The sequence below is a fragment of the Protopterus annectens genome, chromosome 10.part0, assembly GCF_019279795.1.
Source record: "Protopterus annectens isolate FY-2018-M chromosome 10.part0, PAN1.0, whole genome shotgun sequence".
Classification (NCBI taxonomy): domain Eukaryota; kingdom Metazoa; phylum Chordata; order Ceratodontiformes; family Protopteridae; genus Protopterus; species Protopterus annectens.
The window spans coordinates 400448262-400469357 of record NC_056744.1 but is presented as its reverse complement, the minus strand read 5'-3'; the positions used below and the strand labels follow the sequence as shown (position 1 = coordinate 400469357).

Below are 21096 nucleotides of genomic sequence, written 5' to 3'. Positions count from 1 at the left end.
CCCTGGACAGTCCTGCCTGAAAATGCCCCCCCCCCCACCCGATCAGGGAGGCATCCGTGGTCACCGTGGCAACTGGAGGAGGAAGGACAAATGGTCTGCCCTGGGGTACTGATGGGGAGACCATCCACCAAGTCAAGTGGTCTTTAAATGACTGCGTGATTATTATCTTGTGAGACATAGGAAGTTGTTGAAAGGACCATTGGGTGAAAAGCATCCACTGGAGAATCCTCATGTGAAAGCGCGCCAGGGGAACTAATATGATTGCTGCTGCCATGAGACCCAAGGTTTTTAGGCTGAATCTGGCCTGAATCTTTCTGCATCCTAATAATACCTGTACGTGTCGGCCACTCTGTCTATTGGAAGTCTTGCGGACAGATCTTTCGTATTTAATCTTGCGCCTATAAAGGTTAAAGACTGACAAGGCGACAATGCAGACTTTTCAGAATTTATTGAGATACCTAAGTTGGAGCATGTTTGGATGGTGTATAATCCCTGGCTCTCAGCAACTGATGTCTGGTGGTAGCAGTAAGGAGCCAATCGTCTAGATATGGAAACACCTGGAATCCTTACCGTCTCAGGTGAGCGGTAACCACTGCCATACATTTGGTGAACACCCTGAGGGCTGTGGTGAGACCAAAGGGCAGGGCTCTGAACTGATAATGACTGGCTCCCAGCCGGAAGCGGAGAAACCTTCTGGAACGCCTGTCCATTTTGACATGGTAGTACGCATCCTGAAGATCTATGGAGCACATCCAATTGTCCTGACCCAAAAAGGGTAGAATGGACTGAAGCGTGACCATCCGGAACTTCGTTCTTTGAACAGACTTGTTTAGTCTGCTGAGATCCAAAATGGGTCTCCAGTCCCCTGTCTTTTTTGGTAGCAAAAAGAACTTTGAGTAAATTCCAGATCCTTGCTGATCTGCTGGGATTTGTTGGATGGCCCGTTTTTTTAGCAGTTTTGAAATTTCTTGTACTGTCTGTTCTCTTAGACCGGGTGGAACATCTGGGATGGGCTTGTTTGCTTTTAAGGGGGTGTGGACAAAAAGGATTTTGTAACCTCCGGATATGATAGACCGTACCCATCTGTCTCGTGTGATGAGACGCCAGGCTTCTGGGTACAGAGACAATCTTCCCACAATTGCCTCCGAAGGCGGACAGCCGGGCAGCCCCTCAGGGGTGCTGGAAGTGCTTGTCAGAGAAAGATTCTCTGCTGCCCTGATTCTGCGGACCCCCTCTGTCCTGCGGGCGGCATCTATTGTTGTTCCCTCCTCTACCTCTGGAGAGAAACTCGCCATGTGTGTCAGGCATGGCTCCCTGGAGTTTCCGGAACCACATCTTTCCACTCTTCTGACCTTTAGGGTATGGTCTAGAGGGAGTGGAAAAACGGACTCCTACGGCAGAGAGAGTCTTGCCTTCCTGCTCACACCTGGTAAGGGTATCTTTCACTTGTGGTCCAAACAGAGCCGAACCATCGAAAGGGGTATTGGTGAAAGACACCTTGAAGGGATCAGCAAAGTTACATAACCGCATCCAGGCATGTCTTCTCAAAGCCACGTCTGTGCCTGCGGCCCTACTTGCCCCATCAGCCGCATACGAAATGAGCCGCATGGAGGAGTTGACGATTGAATTAAGAGTCTCCACCAGGGAGTTAATTTTGTCTTGAGCCCCCGCAGCTGATGGATCTTGAAGGGTATTTCCTAGCTCCTTGAGGAGATCCCTCTGGAGATGGGTGAAGTGGCACAAGTAATTCAGCGACCGCATGGAGAAGTTCGCTGAAGAAAACATCCGCTTCCCGTATCTGTCCATCGTCCCAGAATCTTTATTAGGGGGATGGACAGGTACAGAATTGTCAGCCAACTCCTTTTTCGTGGCTACTGTTTATCTTGAGGGGCCGTAATAAACTTAGTGGGCCTGCGGGGGGGTTGGTTCCAGTGTGTCCGGGGCTGACCATGCCTTCCGAGCCACTACTTCCTTCAAGGGATCGAAAGGTGGAGACACCCAGGAGGTGGAGGGGTGAGAACCAAATGCATCCAGGAATACTGACTCGTCCTCAGAAGGGTTAAGGGCAGTCCAGTTCCCCCTCTGCCTAAGGATCTCAAGGATGTCTGAGAAAGAGACATCTTCAGAGGAGGATCTTGGGGACCCTTCCAAATCCTCCAAGTCGGTATCGGACGTGACAGACTCGGGGGAGTCAACATGTTTCCTCTTACATTTCCTCTTTCGAGGGGGCTCCTCTGAAATTTCAGGGGAGGCCTCGGAAGAGGAAGATACACCCAGTGGGGTGACCTGGAGCATTTAATCCCCTCGCTTGGGGTCTGGAGGAGGGGCAGAGACTGAAGCAGGCACCCTGGGGGGAGGAGCCGAAGGGGCTGATCGAGGTGCAGACTCAGAAGTCAGCACGCTCCTCATGACCTCGAAGGCGCCCCTGTCTGGCAGAGAAGAGGGTCCCCGCTCCGAAAAGACAGGAATCCTCCCCGGCACCGAAAGTGACGGCTCCGAGGCCAATGTAGGAGCCGAGATTACCTACGCCGAGGCTCCGAGAGGTAGAATGGGGTCGGACAAGGATCTGATGCCACTCACCCCCTTGGAGCCGATGAGAGAGTCTTGGCACCCAGATCCCTCCAAGGACAGAACCATTGAAGAAATCGGAGCAGACGACGGAGCCGAAAGGGGAAGCATCGGCACTGACGTTTCCAAGATCCGAGCCCCAACAAACTCCAGCTCCGAACTGACAAGAGGAGTTGGAGGAGGAACTACTTCAGAAACAGGAACAGCCACAGCCTGATGAGGAGGGCTAGTTAACATTTTAGCTAGGGCCTGCGATTTGAGGAGTCTACTAACCACCCTCTCCAAGTCATGATCGGATAGCCTCGAGGACTGAGAAGAGTGGGACCAATGGCTCCATTCAGATTATAGTAAAGGCGACCCCGGAGCCGAGCAAATCGACTCTAGGGATGGAGACCTAGATCGCTTATGGCTCCCTGACGGGTCTGACACCAAGGTCGGAGCCGAGTGAGATTCAGATAATTCGGTTCCGGCCGGAACCGAAATGGAAGCAGACGCTCCACCTGGCGACGGCTCCGTACTGGGAGCTGACGGCTTGGTGGGCTTAGGGGTTTTCGCTGGCTGAGGCTTCGCCGGAGACCCCTCGGGTTTTAGTAACCCTCTAAGAATCAACTTGTTTCTACACTCCTGCAGGACTCTCGGACTAAAGGCATGACATACCGAGCAAGAGTCCTGCAGGTGTAGGGCGCCCAAACAATAAACACAAGAAGTGTGACCGTCTGTCAGAGACATTTTCTGACAGCACGAGTCACTTCTTGAACCCTGATACCTTGGTATCCTTTGACATGCTCAAGAAAAAGGGATACCAATGGAAGTCTACTAGACTAGTGTAAAGAAACAAACACTCTCACACACACACACTAGTCCCACACCTTCACACAAAAATTTAAAGAGAGTAACGATACTAGAAAAATAAACAAGAAATTTATCTTTACTACAAAGGCTAAACACTACTTCCTACTGGAAAAAGGGTTTAGGTTAGCCTCTAATTAAAACGGCTACTTTAGAGAGATGGGGGGGGGGGGGACTCTCTAAGCAAAAATGAGTTTCCTAAAAGGAAGAAAATACAGGGATTAAAGATAAAGAGGGTACTAAAACTAATCTAACAATAATACACTACTAAAAAAGCTTTAAATATATACTAAATTTTAACAACTAAGTATCACAAAAAAGTTAAATACGACCTGAGCCAGTAAAGCACAACCTCGTAGCTAAAGCGGCAAACAAGATCTGGGGATCTAGTGCCAGGCATTGTGGGATATAGGGAGGCCTCGAGCCAGTAAATAGCTCTCGAGCTTTAGAAAATGGCCGAGTCGGAGCCGAGGATCGTCTCCGATCCCAACCAGCAAGAATGAAGGTGAGAGAGACAACTTAACATCTAGCTTTATCACTCCCTGGGACAGAATGAGATGAAGGACAGGTGGAAATAAGAGTCTGGTCTGGTGAAGGAGGGATTTGCCCTGGAATCTTCAGAACCCATTTGCCTGAAACTATCTGGTGCCACAGAGAAAAACAGAAATTCAGATTTTTTGGAAGAGAAAAGGGGCTGTCAGAGTAGGAAGGGGGGGTGATAAGGTCCCTTAAATAGTCATTCTGACTTGTTGGACTGTGCTTGAATTAGGGAGGTTCCAGAATTCCTTTTGGAACCGCCTTGTCATTTCTTCTTAAACACCTGTTTACCTGCAGTTTGTTGAGACTGTTTATTTTGTTGAATGCGGGGTTAGAGAATCCCTTAGAAAATCTGGAAAAGGAGAGCTGAAAAATCTAAGGGATTTCCTGTATCAAATTACCCCTTTCATCACACTTTTTGATCACCTCTGCATAACAGGCAAAGAATAAATCTTTATCCAAAGAAGAATTTCAAATCTCATTTTTAACATAGTCTGGAAGGTTCTGAGAATACAACCAGGCAAACCTTGTCAAAACAGTACCAGTGGCCATAGCCCTGAAAGAAATATTAATGTAGTCATACACACACTGTAAACAATGAGTTGTGACTTGTACAATAGAAGTAACAAAATTATTTAAGCAGATTTGTCATCACAATAAAAAACTGCAGACAAAACATTCCTCATAGTTCACAATTACCTAATCTGTATGTCTGTAATCTGTTTAGACCCTTTTTAACTACCGTTATAATTCTTTGAATTTGAGATAATTATTACAGTTATATATTGTGTCTGTGTATGGCTGTAACTGCTTAGAGCTATTTTACTACTGTTATACTTCTTTGAACTTGTGATTATGTTTTACTGTATAAAATTATCTGTGTTGGAGCTTTTCTCCCCGGGCCTCTACTGAAAATGGATTTTATTCCAGTTAGACTAGCCCGGTCAACAAATGCAAAATAAAATAAATAAATAAATAAAAATAAATAAATTAGTCAGAACAAACCCTAACATATGAGCCTGACAATTCAAAATTCTGAAAATTAAAATTGCAGAAGGAAGAATGAGTAGGATTGGAATTAGGTAAATGTTTAGCAGCAGGATTAACTAAAGTTACAGTTACTGTGTCAGGTTTAGGAAGAGTATATAAAAATGTAAAGGACTGAGGAACCTTATACATCCTATATGCCTTTTTAGGGGCAGCTGGTTGACTATCAGAAAACTGCAGGCAGTAACACACGCATCATCAAAATCTGAAAGAACTGGAGGAATAGGCAATAGCCCTGGAAATTGCTTATGTAACATCTCAGTATTTTCTGAAGGACTGAGAAACCTCACTGTTCCCTCACCAAAAACACTGGTACATTATGGAAATTGTCACTGACATTATTTTCCCTGTGCATTTGTTTATTAAAGTTGTGGGCATGGAACAGTCTTTGCCCACAAGTAATTAGCTACAATCGCAGTTCTCTGCAGCTGAAAGTCACTTCAGCCAGGTGTCCCCAACCAAATGTACTACAGGGAAAGGTTTCACTGCCTAGGTGCCTGAACCCAGCATGAAAGCTCTGAAGGGCTTGGCACCCAAACTTTTTTTTTATTCAGCTCAACTCAAGCTGACTGACAATTTGGGCATGTGGAAGATCCCCCGAAGCTTTCATAGCTGGGGGGCTGTTATATCCTTGGCAGGATTTAACCCCCATATAGCTAAGGCTACTGCAGCAGTGATCAATATGATAAACATCAAAGGCTCAGTGAGTAGAAAAGGTGGACAACAGCTATATTGTATACAAAAGAATGCATAACCTTCTGTAAACTATAAGGTCAAACTATAAGTCTTTAATTACTTGTTCAGGAATTCCGGACAAAGCCAAAAATAATGGGTATACAAAGGACCAAAAATCAGGGACAATTTTTAAATATTAATTTAATACAGTTAAAAGTTAAGAAAACAACAGCTTTTGCATCAACATGCATTTTTAACATTAAGAAATATGAAACTCCAATAACTGACATTACTGACGAACTGTAGTCCTGCAGTCATTTACAATTAAATCAAAACATTTTCAAGGGACAAGACAAAAATATGAGACAAAATCAAGGTATGGTCCAAGGATCCATATTTGGAGCAAGATATTGTCATGTCTGTGATTTCTTCATTATCTCTTTAACTGTGACATAGCCTTGTTACCGAGAGAGATCCATGCATTATTCTGTTTAAGTAGTAATTCCATCTGATGTACTACTGGAAGCTGTTTGGTAGTCTGTCTCCGCCTTGTCAGGTTTTCTATTACTTAGAAAATATAATACATATTCCTAAACCGTTAACAATAAAGCAAAGGGGATCTGCATGGTCACTTGGTCTACAAAAAGTATGACGCCCACAACATGGACACCTGGCCTCCTTAACATTAAGTAGTAGCATATATCACCTGTTTTCAGACCATTTTCCTTTAGGACAGTCTTTTCCTAAATGTTGATTTTTTCCTACAGTTCTATTTCAGCACAGTACAATGGTTAAAGGTAGGGGGATACAGTATTATATTCAATAATACCTGCTAAAGACTAAGTCATTCCAAAAAGTGACAAATAACACATGCTAAACAAAGCATACAAACTTTAGGAGCAAATTAAGAAAATTCCTGGCTCAGGAGTCACAAATTAACAATACCCCTGTCATTCAGTGCATGACTTTGAGCAATAATTTCAATTACCAAACAAATTAAACTGTAAAATAAAAATTCAACTACCCAAATATGTGCTTTCTTCTACTACTTAGTTATTCTTGAACTGCTTGACTCAAGCAGTCATGTGGTTTCAGCAATGCTGCAATATTTTATATGGGAAGACAACTAAGAAATCGCTGATATAAATAATATCTTAACAACTGAACATAAAAGGAAAACTCAGAGACTGTGTCTGGGGATTGAATGTAGGACCTCTTGCATTCCATTTGGTTGATACCGCTACATGACCAACAAGAAATCGCTAGCCAGTCAGTCACCTGATCTCCCCAAAATAGTTATTTTCCTTTCAACCAGGAAACCACCTGGATAATGATTTTTAACACATGCAAATACACCCACACCATTGCCTTGCTGTCTGTGGATGGCACTATCACTTTAGGGCACGGAGCCCTCATTTCCAGAATGCCGATGTGCAGATTGGCTTCTGTCTCTGACTATGCACTTTAGATATCCTGCCCTTGACGACAGTGCCCTTAACATCCTGGGGTGGAAAACTGCAGCTGTGTAAACTGCACATATCATAACAGTAGATGTTTGAATTTCTCTCTGATGCTGTAGCCTTTGGCTTTATGGGTTGTATCCTACACCAACTGGTCAACTTCACAAAACTTGGCTCCCTCCCACACATGCACTCTAATTGCTGACTGGCTAGTCCTTTGAAGGGAAATCAGCAGTCAGACTGCAGACAATTTCAGGACTTTTTTTTTTAAACAAGAAACATCTTTATTAAATTATCATGTATGATACAGGCAATGATACAATTCTACAAATGAAAACAAACCATAATGACATAATTTTAGTCATAGACATTATACATCACAAACCATATTGATCTAATTTTAGTTGAAAACATTATACATCACTTATAATCTATCCAGTCATTATAAGTCAAACATTACATAGCTCATTCAAATCTTGCCTTCTTTTAAAACATGTTCCTCCTCTGCATATATTGTTCCCACAATTCCCAGTTTTTCTATGTAATTTGTTTCTACCCTTTTCTGAAGATCCCAGTTCCAATTCTTTTTAACTCTGTTACTATATTCCCTACTTCTAGTACAGTTGGTTTAGACTTTGATTTCCATTTTCTACTAATTGCATTTTTGGCAGCCATCATAATTAGACACAGCAAGGTCTTACTATGCCTAGGCAGTTCCGATTCTGTATCATAGTTCTAAAAATCATTTCCTTAGTTACACCAATTTGCTCACACAGTATCTCTGACAGAGTGGTCTGCAGGGAATCTTTAAAGTCTGCCAACTCATTACACTCAGAGAAAATCTGCTCCCAATTACAATTTCAGGACTTTCTTGTCCATAGAGAGAGAAAAGCTCACTCATCCTGAACCTCTAAAAGATATAAACAGTAACAAATAACTTTACATCCAACAACAAACTATGTACATAAGTAGGGGAATGGACAGTGTGTACTGCTACTGCAGCAGTGAGGAATTCAAACATCTACTGTTATGGTAAGTGCAACTTACACAAATGTAGTATGTTCATCATTCTCACTGTTTCAGTAACCTCTGGCTATATGAGTAGATTGCCAAAGCCTATCTGACCCAGGAGGAGGAACGATAAGGAGAAGCCCCTGGAGAATGCTCCTAGCAAAGCGAGTCCTGGACCTGGTAAAAGAATTCAGTTTGAATGCTTTTTCAAAGTATGTACATAGGACCATGTTGCTTTCTCTAGTATGCTTTTAAAGTCCACCCTTTCTAGTATGTCATTATAGAAGCCAAGGCTATAGTAGATGTATCTTGATACTATTTGGAGGAGATTTGCTATGGAGGGAATAACAAGAAGCAATAACTGTGGACAACCATCTCAAAATAGTCTGTTTTGACATGGGTTGTGCTTTCTTTGTCCCATCACAAGAAATTAACAGCTGATCTACTTCTACTTTTCTAAAGGACTTTGGTCTGTCTAGATAGTACCTGGGTAGTACATAGGCTTCTTATGCATGTCCAGAGTATGTAGAATCCATTCTCTTTGGTTCTAAGGATGTGGGTAGAACAGTGAGAGATGGATGGCTTGAAAGAAAACTGAAAAACTCTGGGCATAAATGAGGGATCTGTTTTTAATGTGACCCTATCTCTATGCATGGTTCACCCACCATGACAGCTTGCAAATCAGATACTTTTCCTGCCGACGGCTAAGCAATAAGAAGGACTGTCTTCCATGTCCGTCTTCCATGTGATGAATCTTAAATCACTATGATGAGTGGGTTCAAAGGGAGACATATTTAACTTTTCTAGCACAAGGTTAAGATCCGAAGAAGAAGCCACCTGATTTCTAGTAGCCTCAGATGTAAACCCCCCCTTAAGAAACTGTTAGGTTCATGAAAATCCAGTTGCAATAAATCATAATACTTCTTCAGAGACAGTGAAATGTCATTATGTTCTCAATGAAATAACCAATTTATTCTGTAAATAGTTCCAGAAAAGAGTATCCTTCAAAGGGAGGTTTGTAGGTATGAGATAGGAACTCTTGTTCAGTTTTTTTTTTTAGATAGAGGTTACCCAAGGGACATGATCATCAACACTTGTGAGCAATTCACAGGTGGTTGGGGTACTCAGTACATACCCCTGCTAGGTATTTACCTTGTGGAAAGTAACTCATAGGTTGACAAAGGGTGATATGCTCAATCTATGGTTTTAACTTATGGTGACATTAGTGGAAGGGTAAGACAGATATTGGAGAAGAACTGGGTTATATTCAGGGGTACAAGTGAGATTTTTCAGAGTGTTGGTAACACCCCTAGGTTTGTATATAGAATCGATTTCAATTAAAAATATTTGTTAGAGCACCCAAAGGTCCCGGAAAATTTAAATTCTAAGGATACGTTTAAGTGTGATGCCTGTGGTTACTGTAGGTATATCCTGGAAGAGAGTGATATCTATCTGTATAGGTGACCCTCTTAAGAAGATCAGATTAGCCACAGGAAATTGTGGGTCGAGGGGTCTGGTATACATTGCAGAATGTACAGGATGTCAACAATTTTACATTGGGAAAACTGAAAGAGCCTTTCGAAAACATATTTACGAGCATCTATATGCAATAAGAACTAAAAATGAAAATAATGGTTTATTTAGGTACTTAGAAAATTCTCCCCTTTGCACTGGATTCCAATTTGGTATTTTACAGACAGGGAAGGATGACATTAGAGGGAGACATTGGCAAAACAAACTGGAAACAATGGAATTTTTTTGGCAACTGAGGTTAAATGCCAATACTAGTCCAGGTATTGAGTGCTGTTCCCTCATTCCTATTTTGAAATACAAATCTACTATTTTAACATGACTATTTTAGTTCCTGATTTTTAATAATACTGGACCTTTAAGTAGTGATGATGTCACTAATTTTAATTGATGGGAGGTGTTGTTTCTTCACTATTTAAACTACTTGTAACTCTGTGTATTTTGTTCTGATGAAGTCCTGAATTTTTATGGATGAAAGAGCTTGACTAGAGTTTTTTACTTTTGTATTGAGTTTTTATCTGTGAAGCACTATTAAATTTGTCCTACTACAGGTTGTTTTCTGGGCAATTCTTTACGAGTTTTTTGTGTTTTACATGATTCCTAATAGTTCACTCTCAAAAACTATTTCCACATGTATATTCTGAAAGGAGTGGACAGAAAACTAAGATGTTTTGTCAGAGTGTGATCTTGGAGTGAGCTGCATAAATTTAGTTTTTTTTTTTTAGATTTAGTAGGAGTTGTGAGTGAGAAAGCCAAGTTTCAATGAAAGTGAGAGAGTCTTTGGTGACAGACTATAATGAGGACTGGCAGCCTGAGGAACAGATAGTAGTAGCATCCTCAGCCTTCTCGATGATAGAAGAGTGTGATGAGTGTTAAGTTTCTTCTTACTGTTTATTAGTAAATCCAATGAGACATAACATTTTTGGCAAGACCTTTATTGCAAAAAATAGAATGGCAGCAAGCTTACATTACACATAATGCAAATCTAATTTTTTTTAACATGGCTGACAACAGACACTAACTTATGAATGTGAAACAAGGTACTGGCCAGCTCATATGGCACATTCTGTGTTATTCTTTCCAATCATAATTCATACTCTTAAACTGACAGCAGGATAATACAATCAGCATGCAGAAACTGCTAAAACTTGTTATACTTCAGTATGTTCTCATACACTGTGCTGCTTTTCATTACTTCAGCAATTTTCCATTACGCAAGCAGCACTGCACTCATTAAAGAACTTGTAATAAATCAAGGACAAACCACAATTCTATCCTATTCATGTTTCTAACTGCTTCTCTTAGGCAAGCAATGCTTCATAATATTTTTGTTTACAATAAAGAATAGCTGTGCTTCCTATCTAAACTTGCAAAATACGCTTGTGGTACCCATGTCTCACAGAATATAAATATGTTTTCTGGTCTAGCTTACCCTGGAATAATTCATATTTAAATATTTCTCCATCTAATAATGAGGTGAAAATATGATTGTTAATGAACAAATGAAACAGTAGAAGTAAGAAAATGTATCTTTGTAGTACACCAGCAGATATTGGCATGTATGCAGAGAAGGCTGATTGCTATTTAACTGGATGAGTGCAGATTGAAAAGTAACTAGAGAAACATGTTGGACTGAGGGAAAATATATCATGGGAGGAAAGAGTGTGGACCAGTTTTTGGTGGGGAATGCCTTGGAAAGATCAAGGAAGATGAATAAGATAAGTATTTACTAGTAACCAGTCCAATTCCAGAGGAATTAAAACATTTCTGGTTAAATCTGACACTTATTTGCCTCTATAATCTGTTTTCCAGAAAAGCAAAGGCATGTCAATGTTTGACATGCATTTGCTGTAACACAAGCTGCTATAAACAATACAAAAAGTAAATAAGAAGTAAAAACATGTAACTAATTAAACAGCTGATATATTTCAAACTGAAACAGCAGCAACTTCTGCCCAGCTCCAACTCTACAATGTAAATCCCAAAAATCAGCTAGAAAAAAAGTTAGCATCCAGTGATTATAAAATGAAATATGGGTACAAGTCCATATATAATAAATTAAAACAATCAACAATATAAAATGGCATAATAAATCACCTAGATGCTATGGAATTTGCATTACTGTGTCATACTTCCTACCATATACACGTGTTCACCATTTGTTTCTTGTTCTTCTCATTTACTGTATTCTGTATTTTTAATGTGTTTGCCATCTCTCTTAAGGTATAGTTTCCAGCTCAATGTACAGTTTTATTTGGAGTATGGATACTAACTACACAGAGAAAAACTGAAAAAGTGCATTGACCTCTACAGACATGCAGAAACTGGATGCTACCAGAATGAGACAATTTCAGTTAATTAGTAATGCAAGCATTTACTGTTGTGATTACAACTCGAAGAACCTTACAATTGTAAAAAGAACAACACCTAAATTAAAGACAAACAATAGACTGGAAAGCACAAATAAATTAAGAGAACATCATGCTAAACAATTACTTTAATAGAATATAGAACCAAAGAACCTTAAGAAAAAATGCATTATGAATTAAAAAATAACAACATATAATGCCATACCTGTTAGATCCTGTGATGAACATGTCATTATGTGTCCAGACAATATGGGGTTTTGGATAGCCAGTGGCAGAACACTTAATCCACACCTCACTTCCTACAGTGAAAGTCTGCTGAGTAGGCGAAACTGTAACCACTGGAGGTTCTGAAGAAAATTGCAAAAGTCAATGTTAGAATGTATACAGCCAGTACAGGTCTCTGGAATTTTGTTTGACAACATGTTATCATCAAGATACTAGTCTAACTTTACAACAAAAAAGCACAGCAACATCACCAAAAATGAAATTAAAACTTGTCTGGATCTAGTTCTGCCTGTTAGAGTTCAGAGAAATTCTCCAATCTCAGATGTGGTTTAAGGCTTTACTCTTAAAATGCATCTGTTACACATAAAACATGGTATTCATACAACAGCTTATTTTAGGGAAGCTCACTGTAGTATTCCTTCTATAACCATTTTCAGAACTGCAAACACTAAAGCTGGTCTTTTGCCTGAGAAAATACTGACACAGGAGGTATTAATTGCTGCATCTCATCACTGGCTTGATATAATCTATAAGAGCAGCAGGTAAATGGAAGTTTGGCTTTTTAGGGTGGTGGCAGTACTCTGGCTTTTCTAGGCTGTGGGGAATTGGAGAATCCTGCCAGCCATCTGGTACGTGTGTGTGTGTGTGTGTGTGTGTGTGTGTGTGTGTGTGTGTGTGTGTGTGTGTGTGTATGTGCACTCATGCATGAGTATGTGTGAGAGAGAAACAGAAAGGTAATTATCATGGATAAAGAGGCAAAGAAGACAATGGTTCACAGACAGCACTGAGGCAGGGGCCTTTGAGAGTGCATGGCCAAAGACAACTCAGAAAGTGGTCTGTGTACAGTCTGGTCTGGGTGTGGTAGTTGGAAGCCCATACACAGGTCAGCAGTGCATATCCCCTTAGCACTTTGTAAACTAATTAATATTTTCCATATTCACACATTCCCATCCTTCTAACTTTGACAAATTTTCCTATAACTTTAACCCTTATACATTCTAAAAGCACGTTCTACAGATCTAATAACTTATACTCTAAATACTTTCTATACTCCATTACTTTATACTTCATTTCTGCTTTTACAGATGACTTTTGTTTCATTAAACACCATAAAAAGCCTTGACCCTCTTCCCATTTTTAAATCATTTTCTTCTTTCTTTAATAGTAACTTTTAGTACTTTATCTAAATTTTCCCAGAGATTTATGTAACACATTGTTTTCATAATATTTTCATACCAAAGTTCCCTTTTGTCTTCTGTATTTTTAAATCCACTTTTTACCAAATTATTTTCCTCGATTCATTGCCTTCCCTTCCCCATTTTGTTTTCATCTTTCTACTCTCTACTAACTCCACATAAATCCTTATATTTTTCCTTCATAATTTTAACTATAGGTTTAGTCTTTTTCTTACTTCTCATTTTTAAAATAATATACAAAAAATTAATCAGATTTTTTAACCCTAAACCTCCATTTTCCACCTTATTATAAACTCTTTTTCTTGTAATTGAGTTTAATCCTGACCCCCACCCCCACACACAAACCAAAATACTGTTTTTAAAATTTCCATTTCCACCTCTTCTGGACACAACATAACATACCCAGTGTATTCCAATTTACCTAAAACATGCCCACTTAATAAATATATTTTCTTTCTAAAACTCAAATTAAAAGTTTTCCATAAATTAAATACATCTTTTATTCCTTCAATAATCTCCTTCCATTGCACTTTTATAACCTCGTTAACTACCACATCACATCCATAACATTTCTGTCTTTGTATTACAAAAATAAATACCTTCTTTCTTACAAATTTCTCAAAAACATCTGCCTTTTTTCTATTATTTTTAGACCTATACAACCTAAAAAATTTCAGCTACTTAAATGATTTCTATCATTCATTTTACATTTTTGCTATCAAAATTACATCTGCATACATCATCATTAAAGGAATTTCACTTCTCCCTATACATATATTTAGCTTTGCTCAATTCCTTACACATTAAACCCACAATAGCATTCATACTTAAAACAAACCATAAACTACTCATCGGACAGGCTTGCCTCACTTTTTTTTGTACTTTAATTTCTCTACACACCCACCCATTTATAATCACTTTAGTTATACCTTTAATGTAATCCAATTTACACATGTGTATTATTTTCAATACATATAATTTTCTAAAATCTAACAAAGTTGACATATATTTACATTATCATATAATTTTTCAGCATCCATTCCTACAATCTTTACTTCAACTCTTTCCTCCTTTATACAACTTATAATTATTGACTATCATTAACATTTCATTCATTTTCTTCCTTTAATTACATATCTACCATCCTTCACTTATTCTGCATCACACTTTCCGATCTGCATTATTTTTATCAAAGTTTCATATTCTACATTCATCAATACTATTAGCCTCCAGTTGTTTAAATATTCCTTTACTTCTTGTGTCCAAATTAACTCACCACTCCCTCACAAATACTCTTCTTTTCAAAGTTTTGATCTTTGCATTCATTCATAATTTTAGCAAATTATTTTTTTTTAAATCTTACTCATTTCTTTATAGATTGTATTACCTAATCCATCTGCACCTGGTAATGAACTTTCCTTGACATTTTTTTTAATATACCATTTCTTTCACACTTATTTCTCTTTTGGTTACCATTCATTCTCAGCTTCTGTGAACTTTTTATATACCCAATATCTCTCAACTTCATAACTGAAAGTAGCAGATTGAAGGATCGAAAACCAGGGAAACTGCTCCAAAGCTTTATTCAACAACAGGCACAGCACAAATCCAAACACTACAACATCTCTCAACCTCACTTCTATCTTTCTGATATTTCTCTTTCAAAAACTTAATCAAGTCTTCTTATATGTCTCTGTTACTATTACCATATTTTATTTATTTATTTTTCTTTCCATTATCATATACTGTTTTTTAACTATTTTTCCTAAAATGGATTTATTTCTACTTGAAACCTCTGTTTTCTAATTAAATTTTCTACTTGTTTCTTATTTTCACAATGCCCTTTCTTTATCCATATTTTTTCTCTATTATCTTCCATCAAATTCCATATCTCATCTTTTGCATTAATATACTTCCCTTTTCCTCTTAAAGAATTATTTTTCTATTCTTTCCTATTTGTTTTTAAATTTTGCTTTATACACATCCCACCAGTCTGACCAGTTCCTATACATAAACATTATAGTTCAATGATCATCCCATAATTCTTTAATTGCTTCTTTACCTTTCTCTTTCATATAATTAGTTTTTTCAAACCTTTTCCAATTTGTATATATTTAACTTGTTTCCCAACCAGGGGAGTCCACAGGATTTTTTGCTGGGCAGGTGCAAACCCAGAGCCCCCCCCCCCCCCCATGGAGGCATTCCAGTCTCCAATACTTGGCTGTTTCTTCGCAATTGCCATAAACACAGTTCAAAATGCGCAGTGTGCATACCGTTTTATGCTTTACTTCTACAATGATTACAGATATTTGGATTTAATTTACAACTTTTATTTCAAATTTTATAGCACAAACACTGATAGATATTTGCTAAACAAAGCAATAGTCTTACAATGAAAACAGACTTAGCATTAAAGCTTCTCTACTTTTGAAACTCACATTCACCGAAACAACACTGAAACCCACATTCAAAGAAAATGCATCTGGCCAGTGGCAGGTTAAGTTTACCTTTGGGCTGTTTTCAAACCATAGGCCCCTTACACACATTTTTAGGGCCATGCAAAAGTTTTTTGAGTCACCTTCCTGACTGTATTAATTATAATATACAACCGAATTATATCCCTTGTATAATACAGCATCACTTGTTAGAGTGTGTTTTAAACTTAAGAGTTTTGAACATTTTTCTAGTAAGCAATGAAACAAAACATATGAACCAATAATGACAAACTTCCCAATTTAGAACATTTCAACCATAAAAGACCACTCAAACTTCTGTCATTACAATCCACCAATATAAGTCAATATACACAATCTCTGCAGAAGTAAAAATCATCTGAATAATTCCACATTAAATAGATCTGAAACTAATGAAGAGGTTGTTGCTAGAAAACAATTTTATATTTCAGTGTTTCATCTACAAATTCAGTGCCTGCTGCCCTTAAAGAATAAATTGCCTATGTTACCACTACCAATCATTAGCGGACTGGAGTTCCGCTGTGGCGAGCCCTAACCGGGAAAATCCGAAAAACACAATCCACTCTGCTACAGGCCCCATGAGGAGCTCAGTATCTCTCCAACCTAACACCACTCTTAAGTATTCAACTGTGGTACCACCTTTATCATTCTTGTAAGAAAAGCGCAGTCCAGGTCTGAACTGTCTGAAAACAGCTACAGTTAACTTTGAACCTAACACCACTCTTAAGTATTCAACTGCGGTACCACCTTTATCATTCTTGTAAGAAAGGCGCAGTCCAGGTCTGAACTGTCTGCAAACAGCTACAGCTAACTTTTAGTATGTGTCTGCCTGTTTGAGCCAATATTCATTTTCCCCTGGAGAGCACTCTGCTTTGGCTTGCAAGCAGCCCCCCCCCCCACACACACACATCTTCCACTTTCTCTTATTCCCTTCTGTTAGCAAATAGTATCCATAACTGATCAATACTGTGTGTTTGTTACTTTAAATTGTGACCACAGTAGCCTACTGATACAAGGTTATCCTGTTTTTCCACATGAGAAATTAAGAAATAACTTACAGTTTCAGAGCAGTCCTTGGTCAATTGTGATTGTTTCTTATCACATACTTGGCTTTGCTTTGGCTCATTAGCAGCAGTACAAAGAACTGCCTGCTTACACCCTTGTTCTCCCCTCCCCCTTCCCTGTTTATTACCTTAAGACAATCCCAAAGTTAATAAATATTACCTGTGGCAGGCACCATTTTTAAAACTACAACCACCCTTGTCACTATCATATGTTCATTTATCAGTTAACTCTGTTAACTGATTGTTTCCAGCCCCCTCATACGAGCAACTAACAGGGTCTCTACCCGCTTCGCTCCCCACCCTGCCCCCTATTCCCTCCCGCCCCCAGTGGTCCCACCTTTATTCCACTCAAACCCTCCCATCTTTCCAATAGCCAACCACAGCGCTAACCCAACACTACCTCCTCCATCTTCCCACTACTATCACACCTCCTCAACTAACATGTACAAGCATACCTTACCTATGCTCACTGCATGCACTCTCCTTGCATATATTACATCCTACCAAAGCTCCATCATTCCCCCACTCAACTACTACCACTGTACTACTACTCACACCACCACTCATGTCTCACCCACACTCAGCTCCCCTCCCACCAGCTCAAGAACCATCCCTATGCACCCCCCACATATTCTACCAACTATATTACTCAAACGTAAAGCATCCCTACAACTTAACATAATAACCCTCCCACCATACCTATTACCCACAGAGCACAATCATAAAGTTTCCCTTATAAACAAACACATTCAAAAACTGAGAAAACTAATAATCTCATGCATATCAAAACTAGCTCTAAGTGGAGACATCCACCCCAACCCTGGCCCTACCATCTCCAACCCCAATCCTCATACTAGAAACCACAACTTCTCCCATATTACAGCCAATAGAAAGCCAAGTGAATTTGTTCTACTAAGCCTAAATATTAAAAGTATATCCAACAAAGTCCATGAACTCCATGCCACCATAGACTTGTACTCCCCAGATATAGTCATCCTGACAGAAACCTGGCTAAAACCTCACATTACCAGTGAGCAAATACTCCCTACAGGTTATGGCATACTAAGAGTAGACCGGCTAAACAAAAAAGGAGGTGGTGTAGCTATAATATTTAAACAGCATCTAAACATCCAGATCTTAAAATCATCAGCTCCACAAATAAGCAATGAAGAAATAATATATACCAACCTCAAAATAAACCAAAATAAAACCATCAGCATAACTGGATGCTACTTCCCACCTGGCCAAAACATCCCTCCACTAGAAAACCTCCTCAGCTGGTCTACCCATCATCTCCCCCAAGAAACTATCATTTTAGATGATTTCAATCTTGACTGGCAATCCTGTTCTGGCAACAATCCAACCCATCATGTACACCTTCATGGCTTCACCCAACTAGTTCAGTCGCCAACCAGGATAAATAAAAACTCCAGCAAGCACACTACCCTAGATTGGATACTAGTCAGTAAGAGCCCCCTGTCATATATAACAGGCTGCTTATCAGATAGCCTCAGTGATCACTCCCCAACATTCCTACTCAAAAAATACCTATACCAAGCTAAACCTGCCATCTACTGTCAAATACGTAAAAAACTAAAGTTTAACCCACTCACATTCATCTCATAACTGGCATCCTCTAAAGTACCTCAATCTAGATGACACAGTTGAATTTTTTAATACTAACTTCCTGAACATCCTTAATAACCATGCCCCCATAAGATTTTCCAGAACCAAAGCACAACCCTCCCCATGGCTACAGAAAACCACTAAGTCAGAAATGAAAAACAGGGATAAAGCCTGGGAGCACTGGCCCAAAACCAAAACCCCCTCAACTAGACAGAAATTCCTAGAACTACGCAATATAGTTAAAAAGCTAATAAAACAGGACAAATTCTAATACTACTAGTCTGCCCTAGACTCCTCATAACACAGCCCCAAACAATTCTGGTCCTCCATAAACTCCATCCTCCACCCAGGTAAAGTCAGTACCCCTCCTCCTAACATCCCTCACTCCTCAGAAAATATTGCTACCTCATTCAACACACACTTCACCCAAACCATACTATCACTATCTAAACAACACAACCCCCCTCCCCTCCAACCCACACCTTCAACTAGTAATCTCCCCTCTGCCTTCTCTTTTTCTCCTGCACCTACCTCCAACATAACTAAACTTAAACCCACCAAATTAGCAGCAGACAACCTCCCAAGTGAATACCTACAAATCGCAGCTGATGCTCTGGCCTACCCATTGTCCATCTTGATTAACCCATCTCTGTCAGAAAGTTACGTTCCCACACTGTGGAAAGTATCACATATAATTCCCCTCCACAAAGGCGGACCCTCCGCAGAACTAACCAATTACCGCCCCATAGCTATTCTCTCTCCACTCTCCAAAATACTAGAAAGATGCATACACTCTCAGGTCTCAGACTACCTCCTTACTAACAACTAACAATTTTTTTTTTAATTTGGTGTAACTCTTACTGCCTTGTTTCAGCTTTTTTCTGCACGATTTATTACGTACATTTTACTATGTTTTACCTTAGCAAATGTATATATATTTCCCCTGTACTTGTTACTTTTCTCATGTTGAACCCCATGTAATGTATATGTATATCCTCATTCTCTGTTTAATATGTATGTGGAGCTTTTCTCCCCAGGACTCCATTGAAAACGGGTTCTTGAGCCCAATGGACTATCCTGGTTAAACAAATGCAAATAAATAAATAAATAAATAAACCTCCTTTCCAGTACTCAGCATGGTTTCCGACCAAACCATAGCACCACCACTGCCTTACTCTCCTTTACTAACACTATCCTTCAGCATAAAAACAATGGCTATCTCTCCTCTGCTACTTTCCTAGACCTATCTAAAGCATTTGACATGGTCCCACACAAACAACTTATCTCTGTCCTCAATAACTTATCCTTCTCACAATCAGTCACCAACTGGTTTCAGAGTTACCTGTCTGACCACCAACAATCCGTTGTATGGCATAATGACATATCTCCCCAACTACCTGTCTCCATAGGGGTTCCCCAAGGATCCATCCTTGGACCCCTACTCCTCTGTTTACACCAATAATCTAGCCTCTGCCACCAAACATGGCACACTCATACAATACGCAGATGACTCAACCATCATCTGCTCAGCCCAGTCCCTACCAAAACTGAAAAAAAGTCACACAGGAAGCCTTTTCCTCTGTTGAAACATGGTTATCCGATGCCCAATTAATACTCAACCCAAACAAAACTAAACTACTCATCTTCCAACCCACCAAACATACTCAAAACAACTCTTACTTTAACATCACAGCAAAAGACAACACCACTATATACCCAACTGAACACACCAAATTGCTAGGAGTGGAAATAGACAATAAACTAAAATTTGACATTCACATATCCATGACCATAAAAAAAGTCCACAAAAAACTAGGAGCGTTATACAGAACTAAGCAATTTCTCACCAAAGCAGCAAAGATTTCAATAGCAAATTCCCACCTTATCTCCACCCTACTTTATGCCTCTCCAATATATACCAACCTAAGGCAATGCGATCTAAACAAGCTAGAGACCTGCTACAACAAAATCGCCAAATTTGCCACAGGGGCATCCTACCGTAGTCACCACTGTCTCTCACTTGCTGAACTGGGTTGGCTTGAACTCCCTCACCTCCTTCAGTGGTATCAACTCTCACTCGCCCACAAACTAGTAAACCATCCACTAAATGTCCCATCCCTTCAGAATCTACTCCAACCCTATCGCACCACCAGACCACTAAGATCCAGCAACAAAAATCACTTGCAGATCACTAAAGCCAATAACTCTGTTGGTGAAGCACTATTCTCTTGCGCCATAGCCAAATTATGGAACTCACTCCCACCCACAATTACCTCCGTACCATCATGCACCCACTTCAAAACTTTACTAAACGCGCACCTACAAACATGCTGGCTATGCCCTTGCAACTCCCACTCTAATATCATCCACCCCATCCAACCACTACCTTTCTTTCCACTCCACTAACTACCTTGATTATAGCAAGCTCAGATGCTCATAAGCTTAGAACTTATTATACAGCAGGA

General features: G+C 39.6%; 1 protein-coding gene across 1 annotated transcript in view; it reads right to left on the bottom strand.

Moving 5' to 3' along the window:
* The window catches only part of HMCN1 (hemicentin 1), a 5606893-nt gene that overhangs the window by 3567311 nt on the left and 2018486 nt on the right, over nucleotides 1-21096 (bottom strand). Inside the window, exon 12 of the mRNA XM_044085314.1 lies at nucleotides 12252-12393. Within this exon, the coding sequence (XP_043941249.1) occupies nucleotides 12252-12393 (142 nt within the window). The remainder of the gene's footprint in view (nucleotides 1-12251; nucleotides 12394-21096) is intronic.